This window comes from Chelonia mydas, chromosome 1 (assembly GCF_015237465.2).
Source record: "Chelonia mydas isolate rCheMyd1 chromosome 1, rCheMyd1.pri.v2, whole genome shotgun sequence".
NCBI lineage: Eukaryota > Metazoa > Chordata > Testudines > Cheloniidae > Chelonia > Chelonia mydas.
The window spans coordinates 312,510,323-312,532,276 of NC_057849.1; the positions used below are offsets into that span (position 1 = coordinate 312,510,323).

The window sequence follows — 21,954 nt, forward strand, 5'->3', positions numbered from 1 at the left end:
TTTTCAACTCCCCAGCCTTTCCAATCCCTGGAGGATGAGTGCTCTTTTGCAGCAGCCTCTGAGCCACTCTCCCACCCTCTGCCCATAAAGCGCGATTTCCCATCTGCCAGCAAGCTGGACAACGGCCCTCCCCGCTTAAGGTGGGTGCGGTCATTCTGTGAAATGCAGTAGAATTTACTACTCACCTTCAGGTAACTGTAGTGACACATGACTACTATATCTTAAATTCCAAATTTGACAGAAGGGAGTGGAGGGAAGTGAGCATACTAGTTTTCCAGTAACATCTAATATTTATATCTCTGCAGTTTTAGCTTGCCAAAGTGTGGTAAAGGCAAACCAGCGCTTATACGAAGACACACCTTGGAAGACCGAAGTGAGTTGATATCATGTATTGAAAATGGAAACTACGCAAAAGCAGCAAGAATTGCAGCTGGTAACTATAATAATTGTATTCTTAAAGTACACTGTTAGGGGGCTTATTCCTTTACCCACTTATTTCCCTGGTCCTTCTCGTATGAACAGAGAGCAACAATACCCGAAGTCCAAAGGTGCAGACAATTCGATGTTTATTGGGGTGAACTTCCAGCAAGCATGATTCCAGTTTCCTTCCTTAGTGTCCTGCTTCACAGCTCTGGCACCACAGAGCCTTACCTGTGTCCCTGTTCCCATTTCTGCCCTTTGCAAAACATGATTCCAGTTTCCCCACCCCTATTCCCTGTTCCCATTTCCCCCACCCACTCACTCACTTCCTGATTGACTGCAGACTATATAGTAAAACTTGAGTTCTGCTTAGCTATACCTTAACCAATCATTTTACTGAAATTTAACTAGCCAATCCTAACATATTGTAACATGATTATTTAACCAATTATATCCCACCACCTTAATTAGTTTACACCCAGCAAAATTAATTATACAGCAGACAGAAACAATCACAGAAGCAGACAGATTATACAGACAAACAACAGGGAAATGGGGACTACAGTGATAGAACAACAAAGAAATGAGGATTTCACATCCCAGCTATTGATAAGTGAGTTCTTGCCAGACAGGATGCTATCAAACTAAGTTTCCTTTTACATCTTCTAGGCACTTCCCTTTCTCTGGAGGTGATAGGCATTATCAGGACAGGATTGTATTCCTAACAGCCCAATAGCACCTTATCTCAATGTGACTAGTTTGGAATGTGAGGATGTGACCATTCGCTTCCCAGCTTATGGCTGCCTCTGCTGCTTAGTCAAATATCTTAGCCTAACCACAGGGCCTTAGACTGTCATAGTAAGAGAAGGACCTTACACTGTCGGACAGTGATTTTGATTCTTTCTTTTATACCTCTATAACTAGCTAAGTGATAAGAATACACCTAAATTTTTAGAGTGTAGGCCTTTATAGACAGGCCTGAATATCTGTATCCTAACACACACTATTATAAGTGTGTATTTTGCCAAGCTGCTTAGGGCCAGATTTTGACATCTTTATTTGCATTATATAGTATCTCACTCAACAAGTAACCTGTTGATTTCACTGGCACTGTTCCTAAAGTTAGGGTGTAGGAATCTGACCAATAAAAACTTACTAATTTTGTTTTGGACTATTTAACTTTTAAATATGTTTTTAAAAGAAATTAGTCTCTTTGAAGTAAATAAGGCTACTCAAGTAATGCAAGCACAGTTTGGTTCAAAATCTTATCTACAATTGTATTCCATCATCAGGCATATTAAATATTCAGTGCATAATTAATTAATATTTGCATCTGTCTCTCTTTGATATGCTTATTTTTATATAAACTTGTGTCATGGTGAAAACCACATAAATAAGTGAAGTGAAAAGACAGAATTGTAGCACAAGCTGTAAGTAATGTTCCATTACTTTAATTATTTGATTGGGGGGCTTAATGGCATTTGCTATACTTGATGGCAGAATGGTATTTCACACATATTAGAGTTCTGCAGATTTATATGTTCAACAGATTCATGCAGAACAAAATAACTCAGTAGTCTGAGGAAATAATAGGTCTGGTGATGGCATAAACATCTAACAGGTATAATAGGTTGTGAAAAATGGATGGATAATTTTTTCTTCATCAGTTTCCTTATTTTTCGTGTTATTACATGGCTTATCCTTTCCTTTCTATCTCTTCCTCCCTCAACCCCAGAGCTTCTCTACTTCAACAGCTACTGGTGGGCAGTTCTACATTTAGTTTTTTCATTTTTGAGTTGTTTTTCACTTGCTCTCTTCCCTTCACACCCAGCTCTTAGTTGGGTGTTGCTTGCTCCTCCCACTGTCTCTGTTCTAATGTGCTGGTTAGCTGTGCTGAAATAACTCGGAGGCAAATGCCGTTTAATAGAGCCAGAATAAATACTGAATTGGTATTTATTGCTGCATTTTCTCTGACATGAGGTGATTTCAACATCCTTTACCAATCAGTGTCTTTGGTACCTTATGGAAGCTAGATAGAGAGGGAGATGTAGTGAAATGTCCAGTTTCCATCCAATGAATTACAACAAAAGTTAACTCTGAGGCCATGGTTTGACTACCCACTGTATGCTACAGTTCAGTACAAAAAAGTTATATTTTAACTTTCATTATGTAGGACCGAGGTTTTCAAAAGTGACCAGCGATTTTGGCATGTCTCATTTTTGGCCAGAACTGTGGTGCCTTCCCGGTCCTGATTTTTCAGAGGGATTTTTTTCAGTGCTAATCTTTTTCTGAAAATGGGACATGTTTAAGGCATCTCAAGTTGGACATCCAGTGTCACTTGTGCAAATGCTGACCTAAATGCACAAAATAGAAATAATGGCTCCCACAGAAACCTTAATGGAGGCAAAGTGCATTCATTGTATTTTTTTAAAAATAGCTTATGTTGTTTTAACAGCTTCAGAACTGCCTAGAGTATGTAGTGCATGGAGTAAAATGAACCTCAAGTGCTACCTCAAAACCCCCAGTACAGTATTTTGAAATGCTGAAATTCTAGTCTTTTTACATTGATCTATATGTGTAACTGTAATAAAAAGTGGCGTATTTCAGTTAACGCATACAACACGCACACAGATGATGGAAGTAGATTATGGACCCAATTAAAGTACATTCTGATTCTAGAGATTTTACCAAGTCTAGTAGTATCCCTCACCTTGAGTAAAGGGAATACCTTTGAAACGTTTACTCTTTCTAAAATCAAAATAAACTTTAAGTGTACCGTCTGCTTGAATGTAGAATACCAGTGCATTCCATTTATAAAAGAATCAATTGCATATAGTGATCAAAACCACTGGGACAAAATCATTCCTGTACTCCACTTGTAAGAATCAATGGCTTAGAGGAATCAAATCATCTGAAATGGATGTAATTCTTATAAAAGGAGTGCACTGTGTGTGTGTATATGTGTGTGTATATATATATTATGGAGGACACTTATCATGGCTATGTAGTTAAGGTTGTATTGAGTTTTGCAAATTTATTTATATATTACACACAAACTATTCTAGGAGCACATTATTAAGGTTGCCAAGTAAAGTTAGGAAGTGCCAGAATTGAGACTGCTTGTGCAACCTTAATTTGACCCATTTGTGTCTGCGTCTTTAATAACACGTTCACTTACTATTTTTTTTGACAGAACTCCTGCCTCATTCAATGGACAGGACAGATAGCACTCAATAAATGAGCAGCTATTCAATATTTTATATTTTCCTCATTATTCAGTGTGTGGCCTCATGCCTTATTCACTGCAGCATATTCAAACCCTGCTCTGAAGACAGAATTTCTCATTTCCTCAAGGGCTTTTCTATGTCACTCATCACAGTACTATGAGTTCTTCACAAACATTGAATAAATGTATTTTCAGACGTCTCTGAGGTGAGAGGATAGTGTCATCCACATTTTATAGATTAAGGGCACAGAAAGATTAAGGGCAAGTATCCACTAATTTTGGGTATCCAATTTGAGATGACTAGAAAACAGATTTTTCACAGTACTTAGTATTATTTAGCACTTTATATGCTAAAAGCACTGCTCTTACTTCAGTTGCAGCTGAGAGTGCTCATTACTTCTGCAAATCAGGCCCCAGGGTATCAAGTTAGGCACCCAGAAAATGAAAAGTTGGGTTGAAGTGACTTGCGCAGCATATCATAGGAACTCTGTAGCAGAGGCAAGGATGGAATCCCATTCTCTAGGGAAGCATTCGACTACCTTAACCATCCTTTCTCTTCTTTGCAGTTCTCTGCCTCATTCACTATATGCCTTTCCATTTGCAGAAAGAGGGAGACCTGGCACTCATCTGCATAGAGTGTGTCAAGTTGTAGCCCCTCTTCCAGCTCCTGTAGAACCTCTTACTGAGGTTCTGGCTGCACTTCTCCCTGCACCTCCTGATCCTGGGACACCTGTCCGTGGCCCCTCAACGTTGCAGGACCTCCTTATCAGACTTCTCCTGTTGCTGGCCAAGACATGTGTACATCATACCAGGAAGAGGAAGTTGGACAGTGGAATATTCTATTTCCTTTACCTTGTTCTGTCACTCCTCAAAGCAGAGTTCCTCTGGGTGGTGTCCACTGACTCCTCAGATGCCTTTGAGGAGCAGTGGGTGCTGTCAGAGGTGTTCTGCCCAGTATTCCCTTCCAGTTACCTGATCTTTGCCCTGTGACTTTCACTCCCATCCCTGTTTTTTCATTTGTTGTCCCCAGTATTCACTTGTAGCCCAGGTTTACTGCCCCTCTCTCCCCTCCTGGCTAAGATAAAGGGTCTTTAGCTGTTGGCAGGCTTAGGCCTATTGTTTTCCTGGAACCACAGTAGATGCACCACCTAACTTCTGCAACAAATGAGACAGCAGTCCTACATACAACAGCTTCCTTTGCTACACAAACCTGATTCATACTCGGAGCAGATCCATCCTGTGCACTGAATAAGGCAGAATAATGTGGAAAAAAATTGTTTGTGATCATGTTAATTAATGCCTATACCATGCATGCACACAAAAGGACTGAACTCAAGTTGCACAGGCAATCTTAATTCTTGGATTTCCAAGCTTTTGCCTGACTTTGCAGTCTTAATAATGTTCTGTTAACATTGTTTTATGTGTGTGTATATCCTAGGTTTTTAAAAAGCAAACTGAGAAATTCCATCATGTGACATATTGATATCATTGTTCATCAGCAGGATTGGAATCTTAAACTCCATCACCCAGACTGCTTCCACTTGAGCTAACAGAGTAACTGATTGCAGTAATGGGTTGTCTTCCTTTATGTGGACCCACACTAGAGGGGGATGGGAGACACTTTGCCAGTGGATTTCATAGTTATTTGGTGACAGCAGAGGAATGGTGAGACTCTCGGAATCTTGGGTTGCATTCCAGGCTCTGGAGGGCTGTCTACTCTAGTGAACACAGACTCTTTAGCCCAGTCTCACAAACTTGATCCCTTCTACCCCATCTCCTCCAACCTCTCCCAGTCCTCCTCCTGTCTCCCTTCCCCACTCACAGTTCCTTTTCCCAGTCCCTTTTTCTTTGCCTACCCAGTCCCAGGCTACACTTCTTTATCTTCTCATCCCAGTCCTCATCTGCTTGCTCAGCCAGTCCCAGTTCCCACTCTCCTATCCCAACTCCTTATCCCCGTCTCCTTGCTCAGACAGTCTAATCTCCCCCACTTCCTGGCTCTTCATCTGATTTATCTCTCCCTGCTCTCTCTGTCTCACCACCACACTGCCTTCCAGTCCTAGCCCTGGTCTACACTGGGGGGGTTGGGGGGGATCGATCTAAGTTACGCAACTTTAGCTACGTGAATAACGTAGCTGAAGTCAACGTACTTAGATCAACTTACCATGGTGTCTTCACCGCAGTGAGTCGACTGCTACCGCTCCCCCGGCGACCTGCCTGCGCCTCTCGCAGCGCTGAAGTACAGGAGTCGACGGGAGAGCGCTTGGGGGTTGATTTATCGCATCTAGGCTAGACGCGATAAATCGATCCCTGCTGGATCAATCGCTGCCCGCCGATCCGAAGGGTAGTAAAAACATATCCCTAGTCTTCCTCCCCAGGTTTCTCATCCAGTCTCAGTCTTCCCCACTTGGCTCCTTGTCCTTTCCTGCCAACACCCACCCTCAGATTCCTAGTCCCAGTCCCTCCCCATCCATTCCTCCCAATTCAACTTTTTGGCTCCTCTGCATTCGAATCATTCAGCTTCCTCCGCGCTGCCTGGGTGCCACGGGAAGTCACTGAGAGCACGGGAGAGTCGGGTCTCCACTAAGAACTGAGAGAGGTTCAAGCATGCTTAGTGAGTACTGACTCTAAGGAGATTTTTAGCTGCGTAAATTAAAGTCCCTACTGAGCATGGGCAAACTGTGGGTTTTTTCCCCAGAGGCTTGTAACTTGGCTAAATGTGGGTGGATTTTCACTGGGACGGCAAAAGGCACATCCCTGACATCAAGGCCACCTCCTGTCAAATTTAGAGTCCTTGCGCCACAGTAATAGAGCTTTTCAAAGACAAGGTCACCAAGAATATTTTAACATAAGCAAAACTATGTATTTTTCCCTAGCCTTTGTCTCAGAAATGGCTAAACCATTTTAACTGAAAGTTTCAAAAAAAAATTCAGCCTGAGGAAGATATGCGGCATGTAGAATTTCAGCCTAGTCGCTTAAAGCACAGCGGCAGTCCAAAAAAAAAACAACAAAAAAACAAAAACCAACAATGTTAAGAACCATTAGGAAAGGGATAGATCATGAGACAGAAAATATAATAATACCTCTATATAAATCCATGGTATGCCCACATGTTGAATACTGCATGCGGATCTGGTCGTCCCATCTCAAAAAAGTTGTTTGGGAATTGGGAAAGGTACAGAGAAGGGCAACAAAAATGATTAGGGGTATGGAGAGATTAAAAAGAGTGAGACTTTTCAGGTTGGAAAAGAGATGAGTAAGGCATACGATAGTGGTCTATTAAAATCTTGACTGTTATGGAGAAGTGATTAAGGAAATGCTGTTTACTCCTTCAAATAACACAAGAACTAGGGGTCACCCAATGAAATTAATATGCAGCAGATGTAAAACAAAAGGAGGTACTACTTCACACAACACAGTCAACTGTGGAACTCTTTCCCAGGGAATGTTGTGAAGGCCAAAACTATAACAGGGTTCAAAAAGGAAATAGATAAATTCATGGAGGATAGGTCCATCAATGGCTATTAGCCAGGATGGTTAGGGATCCAACACCATGTGAGTGTCCCTAGCCTCTTTGCCAGAAGCTGGGAGTGGATGGCGGGATGGGGTCACTTGATGATTACCTGTTCTGTTCATTCCCACTGAATCACCTGGCATTGGCCACTGTCGGAAGACAGGATACTGGGCTAGATGGACAATTGGTCTGACCCAGTATGGCTGTTCTTATGTTCTTAAGTTTGGCAAAGTTATAATGAACTGAAAATAGGGTCTAATAATGGGACGTGTCGAGCAACCTTAATAATCAGTGGTGCCACCAGCTCCACCTAGAACATGCAAATGGTTTGTGAATATATTGTATGTTATATTTTAAAATTAACCTCCAAATTCATTATTAATGAGTTGGTTTAAACTTTACAAAACTTGAATTCCTCATTTAGGACTGTGCAGATACCAAGTTTGAAGCTATAAATCAAAGCTGGTATCTGTCTCAACCATAGCTGTAGGACCCTTCAGACTCTCTTTTTTTTTTTCAGTTCACAGGAGTATTTTTATTTATATCTTTTGACAACAGATTTCAGATTTTCTAGCAGTGTAAGGTGCCATGACTATTAGCACAACAGGAATAAATGCAGTTCCTCTTCTAGACTGGGGTAATCAGAATTTTTTCTTGTGATAAGAGAAAATTACTGACTATGCATTTTTGTATAGCATCCCAGTCACCAAAGTAGGTAAGTGCTTATTAAAGGAAGTATTATCCATGAGATTTCACTGTTGGTCACATGTCTTGAGAATTCTCTCTGCGGGAGACTTGCCACATTCCACATGCATGCAACAAAAGCATATACACCTTCTTAGCTTTAAATCATTTCCTTTTGTTTTATGTTGACTTTGCAGCTGAGAGAAATGTAAGTTTCTTTACTGTTTTCCTTGTTAGCTTATTCTAAATAAAGATCCTGTACTGTTCTTCACATAAGTTTAAATACATCTAGCTCCTGTATCTGTAGTATTTTGGATTCTAATGAAGCTCAAGATGGAATTTAGAGACCAGAGCAACAGAGAATGTACCTAAATCAGTTTATCTGTCAATCATGCTGGAAATGATTGTTGACAGTTTGTTAGATTTGAGATCTTGCCAAAATTCTTCACTTGGAATTAGCACAGCTCTTTCCGTAATATTCTTGAATATCTCCTTTCCTTAACCAAGCTCTTAAAAGGGTAGTTTGATATCATCAGAACCCTAAGATGTATGTCTATCCTTATTGTTCCCTTGTCACTTATGTATTGAAGAATATTGTATGGTTTTGATAAAGAAAGTGTTAGATTGTATAAAATTTTCTTAATACTTCTTTTTCTCATGTCTCAAAAAAATCTACAGAAGTTACATGTGAAGAAAATAAATGAGAAGATTTTTTATTTTTCCCGAAGGCTGAACGGTTTAGTATTAAAAAGTAGAATTGTGCCATCAAGAATAAATCAGTATAATGCAATCCTGTTGATCAAAGGCCTGAACCAAAGCCCTTTTGAAGTCAGTGGTGAGACTCCCATTGAGTTCAGTGGGCTTTGGATCAGGCCTTTAAAACTGCTGGGAAAACTGTCTTGGGTTCTGCTTTTTTTGCTTACATTGATACTGTAATAAATCATATTTCACAGTTGTGCTCTTTGTGCTTTAAAACTTCTGACATCCTGGCCATAATGTGGTGATGAGTAGATGACAGGGAGATTTATCAGTAGAGCCAGTGTTTACAAATTTGAGTGCCAAAAGTTAGTTCCAAAAAATCAGGCCACTTATTTGAGTAAGTACTGAGTGTCTACACCTTTGAAAATGAAATATAATGGATTTAGATGCCCACGTTTGAAAATTTTGTTCAAGAAAACGATTACAACTTTTCTGTGCTAAAAGTATATATTATTCTCTGACTTTCTACAGCATCTCCTGGGTACTTTCTAGTACTCAGAAAATAAACCACAATCCTTAGGAATTTTACAACCTTTTTGATCTGTACTGGGTGGGAAACATGTTCTTCTTGTTGTTTTCACTAGAAGCATTACCCATTTCAAATCCGAAGAATGTATTTTTCCTTCACATGTAAAAAAAAAATTCTATTCAGTATGGCCCTATTACCTGAAAATTGAAAATTACTGTAATTTCTCATAATTTTTTTGGTGCTCTTGCCAGAGTTTCATCTGCTACAACCATCAGGGTCCCAACCATCCCTGGAGCTCTGAGCCTCTTAATTTCCTTCTAGTACTCTGAGCCCCATCCTACTTCCCCACAAAAGAGATATGTGGGTCCCTCACTCCCCATTCTCTGTTTCCACCCTCATCCCTGTAGATCTTTATGGGCCACATCTTCTCTCTGGTCTGTGACTGCCTTGTGTCCTGCAGTCAGTTTGTGTTTTCCTTCCTTCCAGTGGTGGTTACCAAGGAGGAGAAGGGGAACTGAGAGAACAGATGGAGGTAGCTTTATTCAGCCTCAGATGCTTACTGTGCTGCCTGACGTGGAGAAATAAGCACTGCAGCAACTTTATTCTGTCCTGTAGCATGTTCCGGGCTTTGGTGGTAGAGAAAGGAGTTTTGACAGCTGCCCCAGGGAAAGGCGAGACAGAAGGGATCAATGGAGGATGAAAAAAGCTGAGGAGAAGAACAGCGGAGAGGATCTACTCTTGAGTTTGATCTCTTGCAAATCAAAAGGCTGGTATGCCATGTAAATGGCAGAACAGTGGTCCTAAATTATCAAATCCCAACCATGCTTCTCATTGTTCCAACAGGGGTTGATTTATACCTGAGATTTGAAGATCCAATGTTGTAAATCACAATAGCCACTAACTTGTTGGGTGACACTGGGCTAGTAATTATGGCCAAGATTTTGAGAAGTAACTAGTGATTTTGGGTGCCCAATTTAAGACAAGCTAAAGATGTCTGATTATCAGAACATGCTGAGCACCCACCTTCTGAAAACATGGCCCTTTAAGACGGTGAGGCACCTATAAGCTAGTCACCTGTGAAAATCTTGGCCTTTATCCTTCTGCGTTTTAGTTAATCCATCTGTAACATACTAGCATACCTCACAGAAATGTTGTGGGTCTTATGATTTTAGTGTACTTTGATATCCTGAGATGAAAGATGCTGTGTGGGTGCAGAGTATTAGCAGTAATAATTATGGTGAGATAGGGGCTGATAAAATGGCCCATAGTGAAGAGTTGCAGAGGGGTAACCCAAGCTCTGAATCTTTACACTACTAATATTTAATTATGGTTTTTCTTAGAAGTTGGACATAGCAGTATGTGGATTTCAACTGATGCTGCAACATCTGTTCTTGAGCCTCTAAAAGTAGTGTGGGCCAAATGCAGTGGATATCCCTCCTATCCAGCACTGGTGAGTGTACAGCATACCACCAGTATTACACTGAAACTTTTTCACTATTTCCAAATGGACCCATAAAATCTAATGCAGAGTGGAGCAAAAGTGAATGTTCACTTTACCTTACGTATAATACTTTCCATGAAACTTCAGGACACAGAGTCCGTACAATGGTAGACAATGACACCATGGGCTAATAGTGAGCCACCATAAATGCATCCGATAGGATTCAGAATACCTGTTTTGTAAGCAAAATAGACCAACCAGCGTGTTTTGTACAAGAGAATATTGCATTGTTTATAAGAAGGCAAATTAGAATAAACATCAGGCTGACTTTTTATCAGTACAGGAACTGTATGCTATTGTCTGCTGCAAAACAAATGTAAGAAAAGTCTATTTCTGTAGCTCCTTTGGCTTATACACCTCCACCTCCTCCTCCTCCCCCCAGATATGCCAGAACTGGTATATGCTCGATTGAAACATGCGAAATTATGGAGCAGATAGGGGAAACTTTTCAGTCACATTCACGTTGCTTTGAGAATAACAATTAATTCCATTAAATTAACAACTTTAGACAGATAATACACAGAGAAAATACTATTTCTTCCAGTGAGTAGCCAGCCTCTGGCGTTCAGTATTATGAGAAATTGTTTAAATACTGTGGCTAGACTTTTAAAGTAGGGTAGATAATCTTAGGCTGTTAATAGTAGGCACATGCTAGAAAATGGTAACTAACTCTCCTGATTCCTTGTGTTTGCTGAGTATCTCCAGGGACCAGGAAGGAATTTCTCCCTCAACCTCCATGTTCAGCATTGCAGAATTAACTAGATGCATATTGTGTGGTTTTTTGCCTTCCCCCAAAGCATCAACCATTGATCATTACATAAAGGCAGAGTACTAGACTTGAAGACAGACAGACAGGCTGATCAGGCATCATAAACCAATAGCCAAGGTTTTCAAATGCAACTACTGATTTGAGTCAACTTTGTCTCAGTTTTAGGGTGCCCAACCTGAGACATCTTTAAAGTGGCCTAATTTTCAGAAATTGTCAAATCACCCACATTCTGAAAATCAGGCCTCCTTTTAAGTGTGTCAGTTGGACACCAAAGCTTGATGTATCAAAAATCACTAATTGCGTTTAAAAAATTGGCCTGTGTTTCTAAACTTATTTGTGAATTTGTCAATTGTATTTTAGTGTTCTGAATTTGTGATCTCTAAGGGCTTTTCTACATGGAGCATGGCACCAGTTAAGACATGATTTTAAACTGGTTTAATTAAAAGAGGTTTAAAATGCATTGTGGACACTCTTATTTTGCTTTAAACCAGGTTTATTTCAGTTTAACTTAAAACTGTTTAGGAACAGATTTAAGCTAAACCAAAATAAGATTGTTTAATTAAATCAGTACAAGTTTTTGTTGACAAGGCCTAAGTTTATACACATTGGCTGTTTGATTTGTATAGTATTTTCCCATTAAATACATTCATAATAAAAAAAAACCTTTAACTATTAGTGAACACAGATTTAAAAAAATTAGGAACTGTTCTTTTTTTTTCCATTTTGTAGATTATTGACCCTAAGATGCCTCGTGTTGCCGGTCATCACAATGGTGTTACAATACCAGTTCCACCTCTAGATGTATTGAAAATTGGAGAACAAATGCAGACCAAATCTGATGAGAGGCTTTTCTTAGTTTTGTTTTTTGACAATAAAAGAAGTTGGTACGTATAGTTATTTAATCAAATGTAAGAAACATATAGTTTAATGCACTGATTTATAATCCAAAGCAATAAGCCATATTTTAGTTTTAAAAGAAATTTGAAACACCATTCTCTCCACATATATAAACTGTAATGTGTATTTAACATTTAGCATTTCTGAATATGATGTTGGAACCAGACATCTTGCTAAAAGACTGCCAATTTGGAGGAACAGTATGATTATAAACTAGATATTATCATTCCTTAGTACAGGTTTGGTAGCAGAACAATCATTGTTTTGATATTGGCGTATTAAAATTCTCCCTTTGATTGCAAAACCTGTTTTAAAGGATGATAGTCTACATTTCTGTATATATCTATCTCTTCATCTGAAATATCTGACTTCTTCTTTGAGTGATGGTCCCTACTGTATTGCACTGAGGGTTACGTGCATGCGCCCAGAGCTTTTCAAAGTAGTATTGCTTGGTGGTCCAGTCAGGTGCCCTTGTATTTCCTCATAGTTTTGCCCGAGGCGATAAAGGGCAGGGTGGACTGGCCGCGTCTCTAGTTCCTTCTCGCTGCCGCATGGTCCAAGTTGGAGCTTCCGCTGACCTGTCGTTCTTAGTGACATATTTTCAATTTTTTTAAAATTTTTTTATTTATTTATTTAATTTATTTATTTATTTACAAAAAATGTTCTTATTTTTGTTCATAGTTAAGATTTTATTGTTTTTTGTTGTACTTTGGTAATTTCTATCAGTTTTTGTAACTGAGGAATTGGGACGCTTTTTCCTGCCAAACATTCCCAGCCCCCATGTCTGGGTACTGGATTATGCCAAAGATGCCAGGATTCCAAGTCTGTGTTTCCTGCCCATGCTCCTTTTTCATCGGCAATGAACACCAATGCTGTTTGGGGGAAGCCCACAATGCCTCCAGATAAAGTATCTTCCTCTCTTTCCCTGCCCATACATGGGAAGGCCAAGCTTTTCTCCTCAAGAAGCACCTCATGGAGGTAGCCATGGCCCCAAGTTGGATCCTGGCTGGGAAATCCCCCTTGTACATCGGCAGAGCCCTGCCCTGACCGTGGAGCCTCCTTCCAGATACTCTGGTACTGGTGTTACAGACCCCGTAATTCGTCAGTCCTGAGACAGGTGTCTTTACTGGTTCCGATCCCATCAGTAGACCACCTTCCATTGACTCCAGGGAGAAGTGGCCTTCACAAACTGTTATCCCTGGAAGGAGCGAGGTCTATGCATGTCCAGGCGCACTCATCAGTGCAGTGGGCTCCATCTCCTGCATTACATCTACCTCTTGCTGGCCATGCCTTTCTAACACATTCCATTCCAGGGGCTCCATCAGCACCGCCATTCATGCAAAAGTCCAACTCATCTGAATCCAAGAACCCAGATGTTCAGCACAGTCCACCACTTCCAGAGAAACATGACTACCAGAAGGTTCCAACGGCTCCATGACAGTTTCCTCCTTTGCCTTACCCAAGAAGCTGATTATCTGACTCCTTGAGTACAAGTACAAAAAGAGCAGTATCAACTGGATTGGTTATATTGGAGATCACGGCCCCAGTATTTGCCTTCAGAGCAGTCTCTTTCAGCTTGGGAGAACTCCCGTGTCACTGACCCATCCTTCACTCGGTAGACATTTGGAAATGGGGTAGATGATGCTCTAGTCAGCCCAGCTCTGATGGTACCAGCAGATCCAGAGAGATTCCCTTCCATATCATAGACATCTTCCTGCCCCTCAGATGACTATCATCATTTTCAAGAACTCCTTTGTAAAACAGAATGCTCTCGAGATCCCATTGGAAGAGGTGCGGGACAGTCAGCACCAGCTACTAGACATTCTGCATGCATCGGCACCAGAACAATGATGCCATTCTTCAACTGGCATGCAGCGGGTGGCATACCCCGGCCACATGTGCACTGACTGACTCTTAAGTGGGCCAACAAAAGATATTACGTCCCCCAAAGGTTCAGAAATTTTATTTTCACACCCTCCACCTAACTCCTGGGTAATACAGGCTGCGTTGGAGCGGACAAAACAGCAACACCACTAAGCGATGCTCTGGTCGCATCCCTTCCCCCCCGCAACTTCCTCCATGAACTGTGTTCTGTCCTCACCAGTTCTGGTTCCCCCTTCTCCGCATGTTGAAACAATCTTCACTTCTGCTCTAGATGTTTCTGGTAACTGCTGACACAACACTATGGCAGACTCGGGCATTCAGATCTATGGACGTTACACCTGACAGCATGGTTTTTGGATGGGCGCCTCCATTAGCATGATAATGTGAATTAGCAGTGCCAAACGTCCTTTCCAGTAGCTGAAAGGACTCCACGAGGCAATCCTGTCAAGCCAAATGGACATGGCCTTTCTCACTAAAATCTCCTTGTGGATGTTTAGCCACAAACTCAAGCTCAACATGGCTAAAACAGAGTTCTTAATCTTTCCTCCTCAGCCCTCCCTTATTACCTCCTTTCTAGAACACTGTGGACAATGCCACCATCCTGACTGTCACTCACGCCCCTAACCTGGACATCATCTTTGATTCGAACCTCTCTCTAGGGCCTTACACATGTTTGTGTCTAAATCTTGCAGCTTCTTTCTGCATTACATATCTAGGATACGGCTTTTCCTGTCCAGCCTGTCAGCTAAAACTCTTATCCAATCTGTCATCATCTTTCATATCGACTACTGTAACATCCTTTTATCTGGCCTTGGCAAATGCAGTTTTGTCCCACTGATAACCATTCAGAAAGTTTCTGCAAACATCGTTTTCCTAGCCTTTTTGCTTTGACCATGTCTCACTCTCTTTGCATTCCTCCACTGATTCCCCACTCTTTATCACATCAGATGTACGCTACTTGTCTTCACTTTCAAGGTACTTCATAGCCTGTCCCCACTCTTTCTCTATCAAGATGTTGACCCTTACCGTTGTTTGGTCCGTGATGCCAGCCTCCATTGCCCACTTGTTAAAATTTCGAACAAGCACCTTCATGCTTTCTCCCATGCTTTACCTCACGTTTGGGATGAGCTGTTCTTGAACATCTGCAAAATTCACTCATCATTCTCCTTCAGATCCTTTCTTAGAACTCTCATTTTCTGTGATGTCCACAATAATCTTGACAGTGGCTAGACTGCTGGTGTACTGAGACCACTGTCTGTCATGCTGACCAATATTGTCTTAATGTTACCTTGTACTCCCCCATCTGTGTCTTTCGTCTTATATTTAGATTGTAAATTCTTTGGGATAGGCACCATCTCTTTGTTCTGTTTGTGCAGCACTTAGCACAGTGGTGTCCTGGTCTATGACTAGGGCTGCTAGGCACCACAGCAATGCTAAGAAATGAATAAAATTTGGTAACAAAGTTTCTCCCTTAAAGACTGTCATTAAACATTTTATTCATATTCAGTTTTAAAAGGGCCCCCCATTGTACAAGTTTGAACAGTTTAACTCATCAGAAGCATAGCTTCTGCCATCTCTTAATATAAGAAGTGCAGATATTGAAATATTTTATTTCAAAAGAATTTCATTTTTACCTAGTGAGACTATCTTCCCAGTATCTAAAGCCTAAGAAAACTGAATTGAGTAAAATGAGCATCTCTTTTTAAAGATGAACTAAATGAATTTTTTTTTTTATTTTATGTAAACAGATCTCCTTGTACTTGTAAGACTGTAGTTCAGAGTTCTTTATTTTTGCAGCTGTTAATGCTATAACTAGTAGAGCTGGGTGAACAATTGACTTTCTCGGTTCATTGGCAGTTTTGAAAACTAAAATAAAAAATGCAATTGTGGTTTAACAGAATTTGAAAAAATTGGCAAATCAGAAAAATCTGTTTCGAGTGAATGAAACATTTTGTTTGATCAGAAACCTTTTGTTTCCTTGTGTGTGTTTAAATGGCTAGATTGACAAAATGAGATGATGGTGCCTGCCTAAGATTTAGCCCACCAGTTAGGGCACTGACGTGGGATGGACGTTTGAGTCTATATGGGTTCAGTTCTCCCCTCTGTCTGACAGGGTGAAGGGATTTGGACTTGGGTCTCCACACTGCAAGAGAGTGCCCTAGCCACTAGGCTGTGTGATATTCTGATGGTGGGTCTGTCAGTCTATTCTGTTGACACTGTTCCACTTTGTATAAATAATGGTTATTGGGCCAGAGAGAGAGAGAGTTAGAATGACTCTGTAGCCTGTTGGCTGGGCTACTCACTAGGGAGGCGGGAGACCAAAGTTCAAATCCCTGCTCCAATGAGTAATTCCTTTTAGTAATAGCAGTGTAACAGCTTGAACAGGAGAGACTGAGACACCCATATCAGAATACCCCATCGCCCAGTGGCTAGGTTGCTTGCCTGTGTGGTGGGATTCCCAAGTCCAAATCCCTTCTCCCTATCAGGCAGAGAGGGGAGCAGAACCTTGGTCTCCCACATCCCAGATCAGTGCCTATAAGGGAGGCACTATTACCTCAATTCCCTTCCTCCTTGGTCTGTTTGTGAAAGATGCCTCAGACCCCACACAAAAAATGTGGTCAGAACTATTTGGAAAGCTTGTGAATAGCATTGATTTTTTTAAAAACACCTGGCTCTCGTCACTACTACCTAATGGAGAAGAGTGAGCTTCACATTCTCTACCCTATGCACCGAATTGGTGGTATTAAAATGTTGTAGGGTAAATGCAGAATGCTGGACTGAGCAGAATTTCATTGACTATGGAACTCCTTATTGGATACCAAAACTAACACACGTTAGAGTGTGGTGTAACCAAACTTTTGCAGTAAACTTTGTGCAATGATGGAAATTGAAGAATTAATAGTTTTTAAAAAAATTCTAGAGGTAAAAGCAGCTGAATCTAGTAGTGACTGAAAACAATCCATTACTATCTAATCTAAGCCTGAGTTGTTTTAATACCTAGATATGATGTTGCATCAGACTGACTCCTATTAAAGTCAGTATTTGCCATCAATTACAATCCTATGGTGCCTGTTGGATTTGTAAGTCTTGTTTATTCAAGAGACTGATGCTACTTGTGTCTTAAACCCCACGTTAAAAACAGGTGTCCTATCTTTGGTAAGAATTTTGCTATTGGATTTTTTTTAAAGTGATGATAAATTGTTTTGACACACTGCATGAGAAGCATTACGTAAGAGCTAGTTTAGTCCTATGTAAGGACAATCCTGTTGATCTATGCTTTATTTAACCTAAGATTTATTTGATCCTATTTATAGGCAATGGCTTCCAAAATCCAAAATGGTTCCCCTGGGGATTGATGAGACCATAGACAAGTTAAAAATGATGGAAGGTCGAAACTCAAGCATTCGTAAAGCTGTGAGAATTGCTTTTGATCGTGCTATGACTCATCTAAGTAGAGTCCATGGAGAACCAGTCAGCGACTTCAGTGATATTGACTAACAAGGTGCTACCAAGGCAAGAAACACACCACACACAGACTTGAACTTTATTAATTAACCTCATTGTCTAAAAGAATGTATTGACAATACAACTCCTTAATCATTGATTCAGTGGCTGAGTTCTGCAAACTTCAAACACTTGAGCAGTTTCTCTAAATCACCATTGCCATATAGATTAATGATTTTATCATTGTGTTGTAGTTTGGAGGATTTTCCACTAAACCTGTTAAAATGTCTTGTTCATAGTGTTCATAAATTGTACATATATGTATATTCAACACTTAACTTATTCTGATTTTAGAGGTAGCTCTTTAATTCCCTTTTTTAATTTTGATGGGGAGAGAGTAGGTTTTCATTTCCATGTTTTTTACATATTAAAAAAAAAAAAATACATAAGCACCATCTTCCAGCTTAAGGTGCTTAGTGAATTTAAAGCCTAATATCAAAATAACATCAAAGATATGTTTGCCTAAATCATATATTATACAATATGGTGCTGCTTGTATCATTTTCCCTTGATCTGTAGCTTTTGAAAGACTTGTGAATGTTTAATTTTGTGTAAATCATTGCTCTTTGCACAAAGTACCACATATTTAAGATTGATGTAAATTTACAAGTACAAATGTGTATTTTAAGAAAGAAAATTACATTATTTTGGAGGGTACTTTGTGAGAAAGGCATCAAGAGTAAAATTATGCTATGTACATCACTTGCAAATCACCAAAAACGCTCCATTATTGCCCCAAATAACTTTTAGAGATTTTTTTCCCGTTTTTTCTTTGTTATAAACAAACTTGGCTTAAAGCCAGTGAGCACATTATTTTTTTTCAAAACCATCCCATCTATCTCCCATAGATTTTTTTTTCATATATGTGCCTCCCTGTTTTATTTATTGTAGAAAATGTATTAATTTCCTTTATAATGAAAAATAAATTTGACAAAGTATATTGATATGCATTTTTATACAGGCACATGAGGCGATAACTTGCTTTGGGAGAAAAATGTATTGAAAATTGTATAAAATGACTTGATGGCTTGTGTGTAATTTGATTTTTTGTAACCTGTATGCCTTTGTTTCCAATGAGGGGATTTATGTAACTTTTAATTTAGAACACTTTGGTAGCAATAGAAACTTTGGATACATTTTTGTATGGTACATGTGATGTATATAGAATTAGTACTTTATTTTTATTTTTAAGAAGTAAAGCATTATGTATGGGTGAGGGAAAAGAAAGAAGGGTGGGTTTCCAGAACTGCATTTTTTTATATTAAAAAAATAAAGTCAAGATATTGATTGTTGTAGCTACTTTATTCCTACGTTCACTGAAATACTGAATTTGTAACAATGAAAATGGCAAGGTATGTTTGCAATGTGATTTATAATGACTCCATTATTTATAAATGCACTGTGTTGAACTCTTTTGCAGTGATATCTTAAATACTGTACCAAGTTACATAATATGCAACACCAAATAATGCACATGAATGCACAAAGTATTTATGCCCAGCTTTTTTTATAATGGATTAGCAAATACAGCAAAACCAATACTTTTTAAATCTTTTTTTTAATTCATTGCATAGCATTCTACATTGTTAAATCTGCTTGAATCTTTATTTTAAAGGGACAGTCAATTACTTTTTAAATACTTTTTGATGTTTTTATTCTCTATGGTTTGTAATACCCCCTTAGAAACTTGAAATAAAATTTCTTTCTCAACTGATAATTTTGTCCTGCATTTGGCCCCTGTGGAATCTTGGTTTAGTGTCCATTCTCCCAGAGGTAAATTGGATTGTTAAGGAACTGCTACCATGTCATTAACTTAATCCCTTTCTGGCTGTTTCATAAAGAGGGAAAGTGTCATCTTGTGCGGGGGCCACTGCTGTCTATTCCAACTAGCCTCCTCTGAAGAGACTGGTGTTTGAGGCTGCATTATCCAAGACCAGTCTTATATGCTGAACTCTAGTACTTTCAAGGATTCCCTGGTTAAAAAGCAGTTTGGGCTTTGAAAAATTGGTCATGCATTTGCTGACTGCCTTCCCTAGTCATGGTAGAAAACATTGATGGGCATGCATCCAATTAGGATAACCTTTAAAGGTCTGTGATATGATACTGACAGTGCATCTGAAGTAGAAACTCAAAAGGTAAAGTTGGTTGATTGCCTCAGGGTTCCAGTGGGCTGGAGGACCTGTTGTGTAACCATATTCACCTCTTGGGGAGGGAGCAAAAAAATGGAGCCCAGTTTGACAAAGACCAGAAAAAATAAAGCCACACTTAAGTCCTTGAGTCTGCTGCTTAACCTTCAATATCGGTCTCATGCTAAAGTGAGAGCAAGGACCAGTTTTTCTGAAAATTCCAGTTGAAATGTTCCCAATACCCTCAAAGTTGGCATATCAAACTGAGAGACAGTTCTCAGCCTCATATCAATAAGTAGCAAAAACTAATGTTTTTTTTGTGGCTAAGTAAGAGAACCCTAGTGTCCCTCATACAAACCCTCCTGGTTCCTAAATAGTTATAAAACATAAAGCCCCCACAAAAGTGGTTAGGATTACAAAATGTGGCTTATTGAAAACTCCTCCAGATTCCCGCATCAAGTATGTTCTTAGTACTAGAAACAAATGAAGTTGGGAAAAACCAGCTCATCATTGCAAATAATTCAATTGAGCATGTTCTACTCTAACTGAAAAAACATTTACACCAATCTATTGCTTGATTTCAAAAAGACAACAAAAGCTTCCACCCATCATCATCTTAGAAATAAACTACCTGTTCAAGAATTGAAGATTGCGTCTGGAAACAATTCCATGTCTTCCAAAGGAAGGTGTATTTATGCATTCTTGGTTTTAGGACATAGAAGAACATTACTACTTATTCAAACTTTGGGCATCCCATTTATTTACAAGACCCTTTGTTGTCAGAGTGGTATATTTACATGAAGGGCTAGATGTGACAGGATCTGCGGGGTGCAGCCTGGGACTGTGGGACCGCTGTGCCCCCAAACTCTCTTCAACCTGGGCTTTCTCTCAAAATGCCTTGCTAGTGACCAGCTGCAAACCCCTCCAGGTGCTGTTATCAGTCAGCACACCCGCATGTGAAGACCCAACACCCAGCTAGATTGCATGAATGCTCCCAGAGCTACTCATGAATCTCACAGAGAAAGGCACCAGAGCCAGATCCCTCCCAGCCTTGCACCAAAGGAATATACTGTCTTGCACTGCTCAAGAACAGCAATGCAGATTTATTAATTGATTCACCACTTCATCAATGGAAAGTGGACATACACCAGCATTCGCAAAACCTGAGCAGATTTGCCACACACTTCATACAAACTCACTGGTAAAGATACAACAATAGAACAAAGTATTGACTACAAAAGATAGATTTTAAGTGATAGGCCAAAAGTCAGAGTTAGTTAGCAAAATAAAATATAAGCATGCAGTCTAAACTCTCAACTCTATTAGACTGGGCAACAACGAGACTAAGTAGTTTTTCTCACCCCACTGGATATTGCAGTCCTTAATATACAGGTTTTACCCTTGAAATCTGCGCCAGTCCCCTCAGTTGGAGTCTTCAGAGTGTCCTTGTTGCTTGCAGCGTAGGTGGGTGAAGGAGAAAGGCCCAGCCTGGGGCCACTGTGTCTGTTTTATACTCTCAGTCCATGTGCTTGGAAAACACAAGTCTAGGCACGTTTGGGTGCATTGCTGAGTCTCCAGGCAAGGTTAAGCAATTCCCCTGGTGCGGCCTCATGCAGGTGAGTCATTGCATTGTAGCTCCCTTGCTGGATAATGGTTGTTGATGGGTTGATTGACACCCCACCTGGATATTGGCTACTTTCCTTGCTGTTGCCTCTGGGGAGCTAATATCTGGCTGATTCCCCAACTTACAGCATGTTTTAGTGACCACCATACAACACAATTCTCATAACTTCATATGCATTAATGATACACATATATGGATAGAGAAATGACTTTCAGGAGATCATATCCATTCTCCTGATACCTCACACGGCATGCTTTGTATGTAAGATCACGATCACATATAAGTGAGGAATATGGGGTTACAGGGCACTCCCCCAAGGTGCAGAATGTCACACTAGATTTTTGTTTTTCTCATGTGGAACAAAGGGAACTTAAACCACCTGGAGATTTCTCTTCAGGAATTCCCCTTGTGTAGGGGGTATAAAGCTGGTGACATATGTTTAGCAGCATTGTCTGCTAGCACCTTCCTCTCCTATTCTCTCAGCTGAGCTCCACTGTGCCTAATTGTCCACTGCAAATCTCTGTTCCTCTACTGCCACAGCTGAGCAGCTGGGGATCAGTGAGCCACAGCTCACTCCTTA

The 21,954-nt window shown here is 40.0% G+C and overlaps 1 protein-coding gene across 15 annotated transcripts in view; it reads left to right on the forward strand.

The window, feature by feature from the left end:
* Positions 1-19,338, forward strand: part of BRD1 (bromodomain containing 1) — a 110,686-nt gene extending 91,348 nt beyond the window's left edge. For 12 of the 15 annotated variants that reach the window (XM_037889063.2, XM_037889065.2, XM_043550946.1 and 9 more), the window contains 4 exons: positions 306-433; positions 10,410-10,519; positions 12,069-12,223; positions 17,435-19,338. In XM_037889063.2, the coding sequence (XP_037744991.1) occupies positions 306-433; positions 10,410-10,519; positions 12,069-12,223; positions 17,435-17,618 (577 nt within the window). In that variant the 3' untranslated portion in view covers positions 17,619-19,338. Of the gene's footprint in view, positions 1-305; positions 434-10,409; positions 10,520-12,068; positions 12,224-17,434 lie in introns of those variants that run through there. The other 3 variants (XM_037889066.2, XM_043550922.1, XM_043550937.1) reach the window with 2 other exon arrangements.
* Positions 19,339-21,954: the final 2,616 nt, after the last annotated feature.